General features: G+C 48.9%; 1 protein-coding gene and 1 long non-coding RNA gene across 2 annotated transcripts; one reads left to right on the forward strand and one right to left on the reverse strand.

Annotated features, from left to right (window-relative positions):
- Positions 1-213: 213 nt before the first annotated feature.
- On the reverse strand, positions 214-6,317 carry LOC309640943. The gene is made up of 2 exons (XR_014252448.1): positions 2,492-6,317; positions 214-439 (listed from the first exon to the last, which is right to left on the reverse strand). It is a non-coding gene; the product is annotated as an uncharacterized lncRNA (long non-coding RNA).
- Positions 6,318-6,975: 658 nt separating this feature from the next.
- Positions 6,976-17,462, forward strand: C1RL (complement C1r subcomponent like). The gene is made up of 6 exons (XM_082420256.1): positions 6,976-7,117; positions 7,692-7,968; positions 12,240-12,426; positions 13,757-13,882; positions 14,008-14,082; positions 16,255-17,462. Exons 1-6 carry the CDS (start codon positions 7,050-7,052, stop codon positions 17,091-17,093), a joined length of 1,572 nt encoding a protein of 523 aa, XP_082276382.1. The 5' UTR covers positions 6,976-7,049; the 3' UTR covers positions 17,094-17,462.
- Positions 17,463-18,563: the final 1,101 nt, after the last annotated feature.

An 18,563-nucleotide genomic window follows, 5' to 3' on the forward strand; every position in this document is an offset into this window, starting at 1 on the left:
TGCCGCGGAGCAACTAGGCCCATGAGCCACAACTACTGAGCCTGCGCGTCTGGAGCCTGTGCTCCGCAACAAGACAGGCCGCGATAGTGAGAGGCCCGCGCACCGCGATGAAGAGTGGTCCCTGCTCGCCGCAACTAGAGAAAGCCCTCGCACAGAAACGAAGACCCAACACACCCAAAAATAAATAAATAAATAAATAAATTTATTTTAATAAATAAATAAATAAATAAATAAAATAAAATAAAATAAATTTTTTTAAAGTATTGTGTACCCCACAGAGTTTTTGTGTATGTAGGTTATATCTATTCATATTCACTGTATTAGAAATTAAAACCAAGAAGAATTTAAAACACCAGGATACACAGCACACGTCCCGTTAGTTGTCTGGGGTGATGTCGTCACAGCTCATGCAGCCTCTGGTGACCAATCCCACGGTGCCCTCATGAGAGGAAGAGAGAGAAAAAAGATGTCAAGGACACCCCCGGGGCTTCCCAGACCACAGGCAGAAAACCACAGCTCTAGAGAGAACAGCATCTTGCAATTGGAGTTAATACTGTATGAAGAAACCAGCCCCCAGGGTTTATGCTATAGTTTTCATGTATGTCACGTCCACATATGTTATCAACCTCACGATACAACGTTATGTCTTGCTTTAAACAGGTATATGTATTTTAAAGACATTAAAAAGAAAAATATGCCTTATATTTACCTGCAAATGTACCATTTCCCTTGATCCATTCTCCAGCTCTGCTCATTCACCTGGATTCCTGCCCCTCAGCCTAAGAACTGAAGCATTTTTCCCAGAGCAGGTCTGCTCACAACAAAGTCTTGACGTTTTCTTTTACCTGAAAATGCTTTCACTTCATCTCCAGTCTTGAAGAATATTTCCATCAGAAAAGTAATTCTGAGTTGACAACTTTTTTTTTTCTCTCCGTGTTCTAAAGATGTAGTGCCACTGCCTCCTGGTCTATATGGTTTTTGATGGGAAAGCAGTGACATTGAGAGTGTTGTTCTCTGCTTGCGGTGTGTCCTTTATCTCTGGCCTCTTTCAAGATTTCCTTTTTATCTTTGGTTTTTAGCAGTTTGACTCTGATGTGCCTGGATGTGCTTTTTGGTTTACTTTCAATTCTGCTTGGAGTGTATGGAGTTTCTTGAACCTAAAGCTATATGCCTTTCACACAAGCTGGAAAGTTCCAGCCATTACTTCTTTGAACGTTTTTTCTGCCTCACTCTCTCTCTACAACCCTCTTCCTGCTCTGAGGCTTCCTCCCTACCCTTCCTTCCAGCCACCCTGGCAGGGAAGAGGCAGGAGGGTTCTTTTGGGGGAGGTTCCCCAGCCTCTTTCTCACACCAAGTTCTTATTGGCTGGTGGACAGACCTCAGAGCCTTGGGAAAAACTCATCCTCCTCCATGAGTACGTTGAGATGACATTTTTTTCGTGCTGAAGAAGAAGGGAGTCTCTGATTTCAGTGGAGACAAGGGGGTGAATTTCAGTGGCGATTCTAGGGGAGTATCTCTGTGTAGCTCATGGGAGCTTGGTGACTGAGGCACTGAGCACAGAGCTGCTGGAAAGTGTTCCAGGTAACCAGGGCTCAGACTGGGTCACGGCCACAGAGGCTGGGAGAGCGAGTGGGGCTAATGAGGAGGAAGGCCTCTTGCAGCACAGCCGCCATGTTGAAGTAGCTACCAAGCACCATTCGCTAAGATGACCATATAACATTGTCCAAAGGGGAAACTATTAATAATTACACTGGAACAACCGGTGTAAACTAGGACTGTTCCAACCAAACTGAGACATATGCTCTCCCAAAAGATCATCCTAAAGAGTGTTCTGGAAGATTGGGTAAAGTTAGTCCACCAAAGCTACAAAGAGGGGAGAGTCTACATCCTGGTGGGTGAGGCACTAACAATCTTGCTAGACCTATCAGAGTCCCTCAGGGAGATGAGACAGTGATGGAGAGGAGGAGCCCTCCTGCCGCTAGGAATTTCTTCAAATAAAGTGAATCAGGGTGGGTAAAAATAAATGCAGAAGTCACCAGTATTGTGAGCGCAGATAGCGGTTAGATAGGTATAGGATGGAATAGCTATAGTGAAGCTATAGTCAGAGAGACAAAGAACACAACACGTGGCCCCCTGAGCCTTATGATCCCCTCCTCTCAGGGCCGACTCCTGGGGGCTCACGTCATGGCCCCTCTTGCTCATTGGCAGGTCCTGGCTTTTTACCTGCAGGTGTCAGTAGGAGGCTTCCCCTTCTGGGGCTCCATTTGCCTCGTCCTTCTGCTGCAATTGCCCCGACCTAGACTTGTAAGGCCATGAGGCCTCCCTCCCATGGGCCAAGCCATCCTTACGTCAGCCACCTTACGTGTTCTGACACCCAGTGAGAAGGCAGGACCTCAGACACGACTGTATCTCCAGACTTCCAACTCAAGGCGAGGTGGAGCAGTGAAGACCAGGAACTGCGGAGGAGTCCACAGAGGTGAATTGCACTCACCGTCACGGGACTGTTTCTCCCTCCACCACCTCATTTCGATGGGGTCGGGCCCTGGTGCCCCTCCCACGGCCATCGCTCCTCTCCCCAGAGCACCCAGCCTGGAAAGGAAGGGCAGAGACAGAGAAAACCATGGGCTAGGGGACAACTGATAGAGAACCAGGACCATAAAGAAATGGAAACTGAGTCTCTAAAATGCAGAACTAAAATGCAAAAAAAAAATGGGCAGCTGGCATGGCTCCCACTGCTTGTCCTTCGAGTTAAGCCTGGGTGTCGGTGGGTGAGAGGTCTTCCCGGTCTCAGAGACATCGAGCCTCAGTTGGAGTAAAACTGTCTCCAGTATTTCAGCTAGCCCTGAGCCAGACAGCAAGTGGTATCTACTCCAGAGAGTTCTGAAAGGCCGTGCTGATGACCACTATGCTTCCAGGGACTTTCTGCTCGTCCTGCTTCTTGGATTCGTCCCCAGCCGCAGCTCCATTGCCTTGCTTGGGCCAAGCCCTCACCCTTGCCTTGAGGTGAAGGGACCTGTCTCCCAAGTGAAGATGAAAAACATAATGTGTTCCATATCCATTTAACTTTCTCTCTTCTTTACATTTTAAGCTTCTTAGGCCTGCCTTTTTTTTCCCCTCTAAATACTCTGTAATGAAATGCAGAGTACTTGGTTTTAAAAAGCAAGACCCAATTGTAAAGCAATTATACTCCAATAAAGATGTTTAAAAAAAGGAAAAAAAATAATAATAAAATAAAATTAAGGAGGAGTTCCACAAAAAAATTAAAAAATAAAATAAAATAAAATAAAATAAAATAAAATAAATAAAAAGCAAGACCCACAAGTGCTCATGAAATAAATCTCAGGAAGACGAGAGTATAATCCCTCTTATCCTGGAGCTGCAGAAAATCAGACATGATTCTGCTTCACAAAGTCAATTCTGATAAAGTGGTGAATCAAGAACATTCAATCTCAATGGTGTGAAAATAAATAATCCTGTTCTCTGTTATGCTTCTGTCATCTTTGCGAGTGTAACTTGTACAAAGGGATCTTTTAAGATATTCAGACATCAGAGATGATTGCTATAGGAGCACTGCAATATCATCTATAAACCTTAAAAGGCTGCAATTCGGGAATTCCCTGGCAGTGCAGTGGTTAGGACTCCATCCTTCCACTGCAGGGGGCACGAGTTCGATCCCTGGTCGGGGAACTAAGATCCTGCATGCAGTGAGGTGCTGTCACAAAAAAAAAAAAGTTGCAACTCTGGTTGGCCATTGATAACTTATTACTCTGAAAACAATATTTAAATTAACTGCTTCAATTTCCAAAAAGCTTCAATTTCCAAAAAGCATAAGTACTTGTGAAACTATTGTTTATTTGTTAGACCAAAAGTATACCTTTGGGACTCTCTTCTCCTCCTTTCTAGCATAAAGGTAAAATCCCATTACTCTGCTTGATTTTTTTTTTAAAGAGTTTTCAACAGCTTAAGAGCCTGCAATTATTTGAATTAACAGGAGAAATCCCTGCCCTGTGCCTTACCAGGAGAGGCAGGAATCAGCCTCGTGGGAAGGGCTGGATAAAGAAAGAAGGGGGACTTTCCTGGTGGCGCAGTGGATAAGAATCCGCCTGCCAATGCAGGGCACACGAGTTCAAGCCCTGGTTCAGGAAGATCCCACATGCCGCAGAGCAACTAAGCCCGTGCGCCACAACTACTGAGCCTGAGCTCTAGAGCCTGCGAGCCACAGCTAGTGAGCCCACATGCCACAACTACTGAAACCCGCGCACCGCAACGAAGAGTCGCCCCCACTCGCCGCAACTAGAGAAAGCCCATGCGGAGCAACAAAGACCCAATGCAGCCAAAAATAAATTAATTAAATAAATAAATTTAAAAGAAAAAAAATAAATAAAGATAAGAAGGGGAAGCAGCAGAACCCTGAGTTCAGTTAACCTGAAGGGATTTGGAATTGGTCTGTGACCTATAGCACCACTTCCCTGGGGTAATCATAAGAGAGACAAATGTATATGTGGGGTCCTTACCTCCGTGGTGACCCTGTTACTAGGTGACAATAAAAACTCCCAAGCCTGACAGCAAGCTACCTCCTCAAGTCAGAGGCTCCCAGGAGGATGGAGCTACATGACTCTTAGCAGAGTGGAAGCTCCAAGAGATTAAGCTTGGATGGAGGAGGATGAGAACAAGAACACAGAGACCTGGAGAAAGGGAAGAAAGTGATGGAGGAGAGGGAAAAATAAAGGAAGAATAACGAAAAGCAGGGAGCATCCCTGGGTACCTGAGCCATGCATGGGGCCCCAGAGTAGAGGTCACTTCATGAAATGGGGTGCGGGCAGTTGCCTCCCAAGCTCCCCCGGGGACTAAGGGTGGAGGAAAGATGCTCTAGAAGGAGAGGAACCCAGAGGAATGGTGCTGGAGAAGGACCCTTGTCATTTGGGACGATCCAGAGTGAGCCTGGAAGGAGATGCCTGTTGCTATTACAGGACAATAAAATATTACAGACATGAATCATGTTCAGCATCTTTTGTATCTTTAGATTGTTCTCACTTATTGGATAGCTGTGTTTTGTTGACTCGTGTAGGGTAGGGGAAGCATCCTACAGGAGAAGGGGAAGAGGGGAAAGTCAGGTCCCAGAAAGTGGCAGCAAAAAGTGCTTAGCAAAGTGATGGTGGGGCTGTAAGAAGGGGGGTTGGAGGGTTAGCGCAGGGGAGGAAGGGAGGAAGCTGGCTAAGAGGCTTTCTACCCAGGTATTCAAGATTCAGCTACATGCACGTCACCATCTCGTATCCAGGCAAGGCAGCATACCAGCCATCAGTGATGGAGAACCCAGCAGCCACAGTCCTGCCTTCGTAGAGCCTGCTAGCTGTCCTGGGGGATGGTTTGGAAGGGCCCCTAGGGGCTCCCAGAGAGACTCTTTTTTTTTCACTCTATACCTTAATTTATTCTTTTTTATTTTCATTGGAGTATAGTTGATTTACAATGTTGTGTTAGTTTCTGCTGTACAGCAAACTGACTCTGTTATGCATATACATTTATCCACTCTTTTTTAGATTCTTTTCCCATATAGGCCATTACGAGGTATCGAGTAGAGTTCCCTGTGCTGTACAGTAGGTCCTTATTAGTTATCTATTTTATGTATAGTAGTGTGTATGGGTCAATCCCAATCTTCCAATTTATCCCTCCCCCCCTTTACTCCCCCATAACCATAAGTTTATTTTCTACATCTGTAACTATTTCTGTTTTGTAGATAAGTTCATTTGTAGCTTTTTTTTAGATTCCACATATAAACAATAGCATATGATATTGCTCTTTCTCTGTCTGACTTACTTCACTCAGTATGGCAATCTCTAGGTCCGTCCATGTTGCTGCAAATGGCCTTATTTCGTCCTTTTTTATGGCTGAGTAGTATTCCATTGTATATATGTACCACATCTTCTTTATCCACTCCTCTGTTAAAGGACTGAGAGCACTGGCGTGGGTGAGGAGACTTTCTCAGCAAATGGCAGCCTTTGTGGGTGGAGAATAGGGAGGGAAAGGGTACACAGGACTCTGCGATGAAGTCACCATGAGCTAAGACCCTGAGCCCCAGAGGTGCGCAGAACTTCTAGACCGGGCTGGAGTGCACCACAGGACATGACCCTGTGACCTCCAGGGGTGCAGAGGCCGCCCACACCTGCCTGCACCCCGTCCCCTCATCTCTCCGATCACAGTGGGTGTGGAGACTGTTGTGAGCCAGCTCTGTGGGCAGCAGGGCTCCCCAGTGGGCACTCCCCACCCCCTCGCTCACTGGTCAGAGGGAGACTGCGTCCACGGGGAACAGTTTGCGGGTGACCTCTGAGAACAGGACTCCTAGCCTCCACAAGGGCTTCCTGGTCCCCTACCAAGCTGTGGGTGAGAGTCCCCCCTGGGGGTTCAGGGAGGGCAGCCCCTGCCCACAGACACGGCCCCGGGTATCTGCCTAAAGAAGCTTCGGCCTGGGCCTGACCCCGGCCCTGCGCCAGCCTGACCCTGCTGGACCAGCAGTGTCCAGGGGTTTTGGGCAGGATTCAACGACTACCTAAGTGAGTGCCCCCAGCCATGCTTGGTGAGGAGGGAGGGGGAAGGAGGAGCTCCAGTTCAGGCTCACAAACTTCAGTTTCTACAAGAGGCAGGCCGGTCACAGAATGAGTGGAGAGGTCAGGGAGGGAGAGGTATGGCCCATTAAAGGGGACAGCCTAACTCACAAGGAGCCATCCTACCGTGTGTGATACACGCACATGGTAAAAATTAAATAGTTTTAAATAGTGCAAAAGAGTCAAGAGTCAGTGCCCTCCCACCCCTGGTCTCTCCTGAGGCCCAGCGTGGTTTTCGAGATGTTTTTCCTGAGTTGCGGTGGGTGAGCTGTTCCTGAATCAGACAGCAGGTGGCGCTCAAGCCAGATAATTAGAAAAAGGGAACTGCCGAGAGTTACTCAACGCATTTCCAGTAACTGCTCCCTCCTCCCCCGCAGGGCCTTCTCCAGCCCCACTTCCTGTTCCCTGGCCCCGGCCAGGTCCCCTCAGGGCTCAGATGTCGGGTTCCAGATGCCCGGACTCAGAGTGGGCGAACTGTCTCTGGGGAAGCCCCATTCCATTCGCTGCCCAGGCAACACGTGAGTGTGCCTGGAGGGGCTGGAGAGGCTGGGGAGGAGGAGGGTGGGGACGCGGGAGGGGGCCCAGGGGCGGATGTATACACACACGGCCTCCAGCAGCCCTCCCCGGGGTGCTCAGGCTCAACGCTCCAGACAGGACCCCGTCACCTTTAAATGTCCCTGGGGCTTCCCTGGCGGTCCAGCGGTTAACACTCGGTGCTCCCACCGCAGGGGTGCCGTTTGATCCCTGGTCAGGGAACTAAGACCCCACATGCCATGTGGCCAGAAAAATAAAATAAAAAAATAAATGGCTCTCACTTGTACTCCGGTCGCTCCCTCGGATCCCAGGTGAGGCTGGGATTGGCTGAAGCAGAAAGCAGCCCCTGCGGGGATGAGACTCTCCAGGGAGGTGGGCAATGGTGGAAAACTCACCTTCCTAGCGCGGGCTGACCAGGAGGCTGAAGGAACTGGGGTGAGGGGGGCAATAAGGGAGTGGCCAGAGGTGCCCAGGCGCCAAGGGCTGAGGCCGCCGCTGCTGAGCCTTTGCCAGGCCTCGCAGCCCTCAGCACTGCCTGCCCCGTTCATGTCTCCGCAGGCTCCAGGCCACAGCCATGTGGTCCCATCTGCCCCCGCCCTCTCCCAGGTGGTGGTTGCTCCTCTGGGGAGTCCTCCAGGCTTGCCCCACGCACGGCTGCGTGCTCTTGGCCCAGCCGCTGCCCCAGAAGCTGGCGTCCCCCGGGTACCCGGAGCCGTATGTCAAAGGCCAAGAGAGCTCCACGGACATCGAGGCTCCAGAGGGCTTTGCCGTGAGGCTCGTCTTCCAGGACTTCGACCTGGAGCCGTCCCCAGACTGTGTTCGGGACTCCGTCACAGTGAGCTGGGGGGCGGGGGGGGGGGGTTCCTGGAGGGACTCTGAGGAGGGAGCCCAGGGGCAGCAGGAGGTGGCCGGCCCCGAAGCGCGAGGCTTACCTGGGAGGCCAGGTGTACCCAGCGCACAGCCTCCCACCGGAGGCCCGGTGCCGACCTGTGCCCCCTGCCGTCTGGGCCCCATAGACGAGGACAGGGCAGCAGGTCTGGCCCTGCCTTTAGAAGTCTCACAATGGGACACAGAAATACTGCGAATTCCTAGAGTCAAAAGCAAGAACTCACACATCAGTCTTTAAAAATCCATCATCAAGTATGTTGAGTGCCTGCTCTGTCAGGCTAGGAAGGTGGATGTAAATATAATAAAAGATTAGGTGACTATGAGTTTCCCTTAGAGGCGCTATGGCAAACCTCACATATGACAAGGGCATTATTCAGAATAAGGACACTTTAAAAACAGTACTTTACGTTATCTTTTTTTTTTTTAATAAATTTATTTATTTATTTATTTTTGGTGGTGTTGGGTCTTCGTTTCTGTGCGCGGGCTTTCTCTAGTTGCGGCAAGCGGGGGCTACTCTTCGTTGTGGTGTGCGGGCTTCTCATTGCGGTGGCTTCTCTTGTTGCGGAGCACGGGCTCCAGGCGCGTGGGCTTCAGTAGCTGTGGTGCACGGGCCCAGTTGCTCCGCAGCATGTGGGATCTTCCCGGACCAGGGCTCGAACCTGTGTCCCCTGCATTGGCAGGTGGATTCTTATCCACTGTGCCACCAGGGAAGTCCCTACATTATCTTTTGGTTTAAATTTTATTTCTATCCAAATAATACATGCACATAATTTTTTTAAAAAAATCAGAGTACGCCAAGGCTTATCATCTCCAGCCTCCTCCCCCTGCCCCCATTGCTGCTCCCCAGGGCAATCATTTATGATTCATGTAGCTGTTTCATCTGGTATTTATGTTCAGAAGTATAAATAATTTCTCTATTAACTTCCAGCTGTAAAAGATGAGGACTAGCTTTATCTCTCTTAGACCTTCACCACCCACGTTTCCCCTCCCCCATCCTCTCAGTTTACCTCTATTATCATTTTCAGTTAAAACTATATTCATTTTTTACATCATTATGACTTTGAAATATTCACATCTGTGCACATGGTGTACAATTTCCTTTCTCCAGCTTTTACATTTCCCAGCAGTCAATAACTACATAGTGTTTTGGGGGTTTGGGGGTTTTTTGTTTTGATTTTTAGTTTGCTGAGTTCTCTCTGTAACAGATCTCCCCCAAACTCTCAGCCAGGAGAGTAAATCTCTTGCCATCTTCAAGTACAAATCTCAGTCTCTCGGTCCTCCTTTGCGTTGGTGACATCCCACCCCATCCCACATGGGTGACGTCCCCATGACTTATCTCTTCATTCTGAGTTCTTTGCTTTCTAAGCCTTCACATGTCTGGGAGTTCCCTTCTCCCACGTTCTGGAGATTTCCTTTACTTGTCCTGTGTTGGAAGTGACTCTCATCTCCTCCTCTTTCTTGGTTTACTCTCTCCTTTTGGAGGAGCACATTCTCCCCCAGAAAAGCAATGAGGGAACACATTTTAGAGGATCTTATATAGCCCTGAATAGTTAGTTCTTCCCTCAAACTTGGTGGATAGTTTATCTGGATTACATTATAGGTCAGAAGTCATTTTCTCTCAGAATTTTAATGACATTGTCTTCTAGCCCCAGTGTTGTTATGACTCCTGATCCTTAGTGTTTTCTCTCTAGAACTTTCAGCATATTTTCCTTATTACCAGCATTCTGAACTTTCATCAGGATGTGCCTTGATGCAGGTCAGGTCATTTGTACTCATTGTACAGGGTTCTTTTAATCCAGAGACTCTCTTAATCAAGACCCTTCAATTTGAGAATGTTCTTGTATTAATTTTTAAATCATTTCCAGACATCTACTTTATTTTCTCCTTCTGGAACTCCTATAATTTCACTGTTGTTAGGTTCTGGACAGATTGTCCAGTTTCGTTATCCATTCTGTTCTGTTTTCCATCTCTTTGTCTTTTTGTTCCGCTTTCTGGGAGATCTCCTCATTGTAAATACCAACTTTGTAATGATTTTTTTTTTCTGCTAACATTTTTTTCATGTCTAAAGGTTCATTCTAATTTTCTAAACGTGCCTTTTTGTAGAATCTTGTTCTTGTTTCGTAGAGGCAGTATCTACTCTTTTCCCTCTATTGGGATTATTTTAAAACATTTCTCTGCTCCCTATATTCTCTCTTCTTCACCAAGTTCCTTTGTACTGTTCTTTTGTTCTGGCCTCTGCTTTTCATGTTGGAGACTTTCCTGCAATGTGTGATAATCCTTGGCTGTCCATTCATATTTAAGAGTGACGTGCAGAACGCTCTTGGATGCTCTGTGTGGATAGCTGAAATCTGTCAAACGACAGCTTTGAAAATCGGGTTATCAATGAGGTGACCCAGATTTACTGCTGGGGGCCTCCTGCACATCCACAGCAGAAGGGTGTTCTCTGGTGACAGCCGGTTTCCTCAGAGGAACCCTCCCGTCTCCTGCTTACCCCGGTTCTGACACCTCCCAGGGATCTGTGATCAGAACCTGCTGCTTTCTGTTGCCCCAGCCCAAGACTCAGGTTACATGTGTCCATCTCCACTCCACCTTCCAAACGTTGTGGCCATCTCTCAGCGGCTATCACCTCCCCTCACCTTTTTGTCCTTGATCACATACCCATTTTTATCCCTCTGCTGTCATATCAGTGGGATTTGAGGTGGGAGAGGAGGTAAATGCATGTATTTATTTCTTCAGATTTAGCTGAAGTCGGGACTACACTTTATTCAACTCAGCCTATGTCTGTCGAGCACCTACAGTGCCCTGTTCTTCTTAGCCTTGAATAATTTTAATCCCAGCCTGACTCTTCCCTTGTCACTGACGGAGTTCGAGCTCAGGAATAGGATTGTTCCCTCCTTTCTGCTTCCAGAGTAAATCACACACACACACACACACACACGCACACACATGCACACACACGCACACACGCACACACACACACACACGTCGAATGCAGAATTCAACACACTGTAACCTAGTTCATCTTTTGCCCGTCAGTATCCTCAGCCAGACTCTGGTCTCCTCGGTAGCAGAACTGTGTCTTAATTCACATGGTGCTGTATCCCCAGCACCTAGCACAGCATCTCCCACACAGAACATAATAAACAGCTGTTTGTCAAAGGAATAAAGGAAAGAATGAATGAAACCCAAGCTTGTCGTGCATGTAGGACGCACAACACAGTGATTTCTGAATGAGCGGGTATTTGGTATCACTTTCCCCACTGCTCTTCTGCAGATACTGGAGAGCTGCCCTAGGACGCAGTGGTGTCCTGGCTGGAAGGGGCCTCAACAGACCATTTTATAGGAGAGGAAACTAAGATCTGGGGAGAATGAAGGAATGAAGATCCAGCAAGAACCCAGGATATGTGGATCAATATGAAAGTCAGCAATAAAATGAGTTGAGCAGGGAGCTGTATGCCCAGGAGAGAGATTAAACATGAAGTGGTGGCCAGGGGAACTCCTTCCAAGGTGCCCTTCCTTGGGTTGGGGAACCCATAGCAAGGCACTTGAGCAGTGTTTTAAGTTAGGCAACAATAGACAGTGTAACCACACCGTGTACATTTTGTGTCCTTAGATTCCATACCTTGTGGGGGCTTCATTTATAGTTTGTGGGCTAAGAGGAGAGACACTCCAAAAGAAGGACAACAGGGAAGGCCAGGAACCCCAGGGGCTCAGTCTGTGCAGAGGGTCTTCTCGCTTCTCAGATGTTGGCCATAGGAAGGTACTCAGAGAAGTGAAATGTGCTGGGGGTGGAGGAAGCCGGACGGGAGGGACTTATGTCTGCATATTCATTGCTTCAAAGCTGTGATGCTGTAGGTACCATGCTGAGCATCAGGGACTCAGTGGGGGGCAAAATCGATGTAGTTCCTGCCTTCTTAGAATTTATAATCCAGTTATTATAAGTTTCTATTCCAATTCTTGAAATATTGTGGGCTGTATGAGATAAGTATGGCAGGCTAAAGAAATCTGCTAGGTATCTGGTCATGGATGGAAGAAACTTGGGAGCCAGTAATGGAACAGGAAGCAACTTGAGGAAGGCTCCATGGGGTGGTGCGGTTTCTGAGCCCCAGCGGTATGTAGACCTTGAAGGCGGGGCTGGGGTCCAGGCTGCAGCATGACCCTATGACCACCTGTGGTGCAGATTCACCCCACGCCTGCCTGCCCCCCCTCCCCTTTCAGATCACAGCCAGTGGAATGGATCCCAGCCGCTTCTGTGGGCAGCAGGGCTCCCTGCTGGGCAGCCCCCCTGGCCAGAGGGAGTTTGTGTCCTCAGGAAACAGTTTGCGGCTGACCTTCCGTGCACCCGCCTCTGAGGACAGGACCCCGGGCCTCCACAAGGGCTTCCTGGCCCTCTACCAAGCCGTGGGTGAGTGAGCCCCTTGCGGTGCAGGGAAGGAAGCCCCTGCCCGTAGCCCTGGCCCCTGGTGTCTTGAAGTGACAAGTGGAAGCTGAGGCTGGGGGCTCGGGGCACCTGGGCTCAGCCCCTTGCTGCCCGGCCCGCCCTGCTGGTGAGCAGCGCAGTCACAGGGACACCCAGCTCAGCTCCAGCTCTTGTCTCCCTGCGTATCTACAGGCCCAGCACTTGCAGATCATCTCGTTTTTCAAGAGAAGCCAAAAATTCAGATTTTTAAGTGAAATTCTAGATTTTCAAATGGTAACCCCAAGTTTTTTGAAAGATAATACATGCCCACAGTAAAATTTTCAAAAAAATAATCTTCCTCTAATCTCTGGCCCTTAATCCCTGGCTATTCTGTCCAGAAACGACCCTGTTCTCTACTTCCTGGGTATTCTTCCAAAGACATTCCAGGCCACTCGAATATAAATATTGTGGGGGGGGGTGTGTGTGTTGCTAATAGTCACGATGTTTTAAATTTGCCATTTTTCATTCAACGATATGTCTTTTTTTTTTTTTTTTTTTTGGCCGTGCTGTGCAGCTTCTGGGGTCTTAGTTCCCCGGTCAGGGATCAAACCAAGGCCCCGGTGGTGAAAACGCTGGGTCCCAACCACTGGACTGACAGGGAACTGCTTCAGTGACGTTTCTTAAAGATCATCCCATATACATGTGGTTAGCATTGCCTAATTCTTTTTAATGACCATACAATATTCCTTTGATTGATGCATCATAATATATTTAATCAGTCCTCCACTGATAGGTATTTTTCCCCCACAAACAGTACTGCTCTGAATATCTTCGTATATTCATCTTTGAGCACATATATGAGGATTAATTCTTAGAAATAAAAAAGTGAAAAACATTTGCAATTTTATTTTGATATTGCTAAATTTCCCTACAAAAGTTTTGCTAATTTACACTCCCACTAACCATATATGAAAATGCCTGTTTCCCATACCCTACTTTCACAGTTACTTTCAAACTGTTATAGCATTAACAATCTGCAGTGAAAAATAATTCAAATAATAATAAAAAAAAAAAAGAAGACTGTGCTGGGAATTCCCTGATGGTCCAGTGGTTAGGACTCGGCTCATTCACTGCCGAGGGCCCGGGTTCAGTCCCTAGTTGGGGAACTAAGGTCCTACAAACCATGCGGCCAAAAAAAAATTTTTTTTTATTTAAAAAATAAAATTAAAGAAAGACTGTGCAGGTCAAACTAAATATGGCCATGGATCAGAATCAGTCCCTGGGTTGCCAGTTTGCAGTTCTGTTCTCGGTCCTATTGACCTCTGTTTTCCTTTAGGTGTGAATCATAGTCAGCCCACCAGCCAGGCCAGTGGGGACCCTGAGGCCATCAACACACCTGGAGACAACTCCACTGAGATCCAGAGCCACTGCCAGGAGCCCTATTATCAGGCTGTGCCCGCAGGTGAGTCCCCACCTGCTGAGGGACCAGCTCCTACCTGCCTCACTCCCCCCAGGAGGTCTGAAGCCTCTTTCAGCCCCTCCTCCCAATTCTGAGCCTGTTCTGTGCCTCCCTCATTTCACTCCCAGGGACACTCACCTGCACCGCCCAGGTGCCCTGGAAGCAGACACAGGAAAGGGAGGAGGTGCCTCGCTGTGTGCCTGGTGAGTGGGGACCTGTGGCACCATGACGACGGCCACTTCCCAGACAAGCCTCAGCTGTTGCACAGGGCCTTTCTAAGGGCGCAGAATAGAAAGGGGGAGGTGAAGGCAGAAAGTGAGGAAGAAAAGGGGAACCAAGAAGGCCCAGACAAGGAGAAAGAAGGAGCTCATCCCTTCTCCTTCGAGGATCAAGGGATAACTGGGAAACGAAAAGCCGGAAGGAAGTTAATCAGAGGGACAGATGAGTTGAAATAAGAGAAAACCCTCTTTTGATGTGGTCTGCTTTAAGGATACACAGATAGGCTCTCTGTCCCCAAAATATTTCCCTGCCTTGATGCCACAGCGCCAGAAAGCCCAGCATTTTTTTAAAAAAAATTTTGTGAGATAAAATTCATATAGCATAAAAATCACTATTGCGAAGTGTACAATTCAGTAATTTTTAGTGTATTCACCATGTTGTGCAACCATTACTACTTATTCTAGAACATTTCCATCACCCCAAAAAGAAACTCCAATTCTCCCTTCTCCCATCTCCTGGCAACCACTAACTACTTTCTATCTCTATGGATTTGCCTATTCTGGACATTTTATGTCAATGGAATCATATAATAGCCTTTTGTGTCTGGCTTCTTTCACTTAGCGTAATGTTTTCAAGGTTCATCCACTTTGTAGCATGTATCAGTACTCCATTCCCTTTTCTTTTCTTTTCTTTTTTTGGCCGAGCTGTCCAGCATGTTGCATCTTAGTTTCCCAAGCAGGAATCAAACCTGCACCCCTTGCAGTGGAAGCAGGGAGTCTTAACCACTGGACCGCCAGGGAAGTCCCAGTATTCTATTCCTTTTCATGGCTGAATAGAATTCCACTGTACAGATAGACCACATTTTGTTTATCCATTCATAGATTGATAGACATTTGGGTTGTTTTCACTTTTTGCCTTTTATGAATATTGCCACGGTGAGCATTCATGTACAAGTTTCTGTTTGAACATATGTCTTCAGGTCTCTTGGGTATAGACCTAGGAGTGGAATTGTTGGTTCACATTCTAACTCTTGTTTAACTTTTTGAGGAACTGCCACACTGTTTTCCACAGTGACTGCACCATTTTACATTCCCACCAGCAATAGTTGAGTGTTCAGGTCCACCATTTTTGGGTTCTTTGGGGGGGGGTTGGTTTTTTTAATATTTTGGCCCAGCCTAGTGGCTTGTGGGATTGTAGTTCCCCCACCAGGGATGGAACCGGCACGCTCGGCAGTGAAAGCACAGAGTCCTAACCACTGGACCACCAGGGAACTCCCTCAGGTTCACCATTTTTGAAACCCAGATTTTTGAGTCAAACATGCCTTTCTAACCCAATCTGAGTACATTTCTCAGGTTTTACTCCCGAGCCACAGAAAGCTCTAGGGGCAGAGCCTGACATAGTGCTTTGGGAGGGGGAGATGTTAAGAATGGAGAAATGGGGCTTCCCTGGTGGCGCAGTGGTTGGGAGTCCGCCTGCCAATGCAGGGGACACGGGTTTTGAGCCCTGGTCCGGGAAGATCCCACGTGCCGCGAAGCAGCTAGGCCCATGTGCCACAACTACTGAGCCTGCGCTCTAGAGCCTGCAAGCCACAACTACTGAGCCCGTGTGCCACAACTACTGAAGCCCACGCGCCTAGAGCCCGTGCTCCGCAGCAAGAGAAGCCACTGCAATGAGAAGCCTGCGCACCACAAGGGTAGCCCCAGCTCGCTGCAACTAGAGAAAAGCCTGCGCGCAGTAACAAAAACCCAGTGCAGCCAAAAATAAATAAATAAATAAATAAATAAATAAATAAATAATTTTTTTAATGGGGAAATGACCCAGAAACAAAGACAGGAGACACTGAAGACAAACTCTGCTTGCTGCATGATTTTGCTCAAAGAAGGTCCCACCAAGAGTCTAAAAAAGTGGCTTAGGACTTCCCTGGCGGTCCTGTGGTTAAGACTCCGCATTTCCACTGTAGAGAGCACCGGTTCCACCCCTGCTCCGGGAACTACGATCCCGCATGCCTCGCGGTGCGGCAAAAAAAATGAGTAAATAAAAATTAATATTAAAAAGTGGCTTTAAAATGGCTGAGGAGGCAGGAGAAAGAGCACTTCCCAGAAGTAGGTTTTCAGAGGCAGCGGCTGGTCTCTCACTTTACCCCTCCTCTCTCCCAGTCTGCGGACGGCCGGTCATCCCCATCGCCCAGAACAGGGAGCCCGCTGGTGCCTCCAGAGCCGAGCTGGGCAACTTCCCCTGGCAGGCCTTGACCAGCATCTACGGCCGAGGCGGCGGGGCCCTGCTGGGCGACCGCTGGATCCTCACCGCCGCCCACACCATCTATCCCAAGGACGGCGTCTCCCTCGGGAAGAGCCGGCGCGCGCAGGTGTTCCTGGGCCACACGGACATCGACGAGCTGCTGGAGCTGGGCGGCCACCCGGTGCGCCGCGTGGTCGTGCACCCAGACTACCGCCCGGACCAGACCCACAACTTCCACGGGGACATCGCCCTCCTGGAGCTGCGGCACCGTGTCCCCCTGGGCCCCCACCTCCTCCCGGTCTGCCTGCCCGACCGCAAGGCCCTGTACCGCCCGGGCCTGGCGGGCTACGTCAGTGGCTTTGGCGTGGAGAACGGCTGGTTGACCACGGAGCTGAAATACTCCCGGCTGCCCGTGGCCCCGAGGGCGGCCTGCGAGGCCTGGCTCCGAGCGAAGCGGAGGACCGAGGTGTTCTCCGGCGGCATGTTCTGCGCCGGGGACAGCACGCGGCCGCAGAGGGTCTGCCAGGGGGACAGTGGTGGTGCCTACGTGGTGTGGGACGATCGTGCCCGTCGCTGGGTGGCCACGGGCATCGTATCCTGGGGCATTGGGTGTGGCGAGGGGTACGGCTTCTACACCAAAGTGCTCAACTACGTGGACTGGATCAGAGGAGTGATGGACGGGAAGGATGACCCCAGGGTGCTGAGCAGGGGCGCCCAGCGTGGTGCCCAGACGGGAGAGGGTTGGGTTGAGGACTGAGCCCTGAGCGTGGGGAGGTGGGGACAGAGATTCCTATTCAGGTCGCAGCTGCAGCAAACCACTGAGCCAGAGAAACCCGCCGCCTCCCTCAGCCCCCGTCTCCTCACCCTTCACCTTCCTGAGCGCTACACCCACACGTCTCCTCGAGTTTCCGCTTTGAACTCCATCCCCCGGGGACACGGCGTCTTCTGCCCTCTCCCAAGAGACAGTCACCTCACCCTCCTGTTCAAGTGCAGCGTGGGAAAGTGGTCTCAGTTCATTTCATTTCTGAAACACTTCAGAGCCCCTGTGGTCGACCTTCAAATAGTCAAATAGTCTTGGCTTCACCTAGCACAACTCCTTGGCTGCAATTATAGTCACAGCTCTTTACGTTGCTTTGTATCTTCTTCTATCAGGCGCTTCCCGTGTGTTACCTCACTGACTCCTCACACCAGCTTTGCAAAGGGTGAGTTATTATCCACGTTTCAGCAAGGAGGAAACTGAAGCTCGGGGAGATGAAGGGACTTTTCTGAACCCCACAGCTGATACAGGATGGCGAAGACAGGTCCTTTCCAGCACACCTCGACAGCTCTCAGGAGTCCTCAAGACCTACTATATCGCCCACTCCCCGATCCCCGCATCCTTTTAGATTCTCCCTGCTGGAAATTCCTGCCTCCGTGAAGCTGACAACAGCTGGCTCACACTTTCCTGCTGGCAGCACTTCTGCAGACACCTCGGTGAGCCCAGCCCTGGGCTGGACCAGTGCTGCTGGACCCCCAGTGCTGCTGGACACCCCGGGCCATGTCCCCAACATCAAGCACACTGCTCCCCCTGAAAAGACCAACTCTTTAATTTTTAGTAAGGACTTGATGTCACTTACAGTAAAAGACACAAGTAAAATACAATTGTTCAAATGGAAAACAAATAAAAAGACACAAATAAAAAACAACTGTTCAACTGGAAATAGAAGAGAAATACATAAAACAGAAGAGAACAAATTTGCTAGACTTCAAGGTCAAGTTAGCTATATGGTTAAAGGTTACATTTATCTTTGAAAAAATAGCAGGATTCAGAGTTATACATACATGTGGTTACTTCGATTTTTTAAACCTATACATAGTACAGAATACTCAAAATATTAATCTGAGAGTTTTTTAGTGGTATAATTTTGGCTGTGTTGTTTTCCCCTATGTTCCACTAAATTTTATTTAGTGAGTATATATTAGTTTTATTTGTCTTATTTCTTTAATTTTTTAAAATTTATTTATTTATTTTTGGCAGCGTTGGGTCTTTGTTGCTGTGCGCAGGCTTTCTCTAGTTGTGACGAGCGGGGGCTACTCTTTATTGCAGCACGCGGGCTTCTCATTGCGGTGGCCTCTCTTGTTGCGGAGCACAGGCTCTAGGCACGCGGGCTTCAGTAGTTGTGGCTCGCGGGCTCAGTAGTTGTGGCTCACGGGCTCTAGAGCGCAGGTTCAGTAGTTGTGGCGCACG

This window comes from Balaenoptera physalus (assembly GCF_965194825.1).
Source record: "Balaenoptera physalus genome assembly, chromosome: 13".
Taxonomy (NCBI): domain Eukaryota; kingdom Metazoa; phylum Chordata; class Mammalia; order Artiodactyla; family Balaenopteridae; genus Balaenoptera; species Balaenoptera physalus.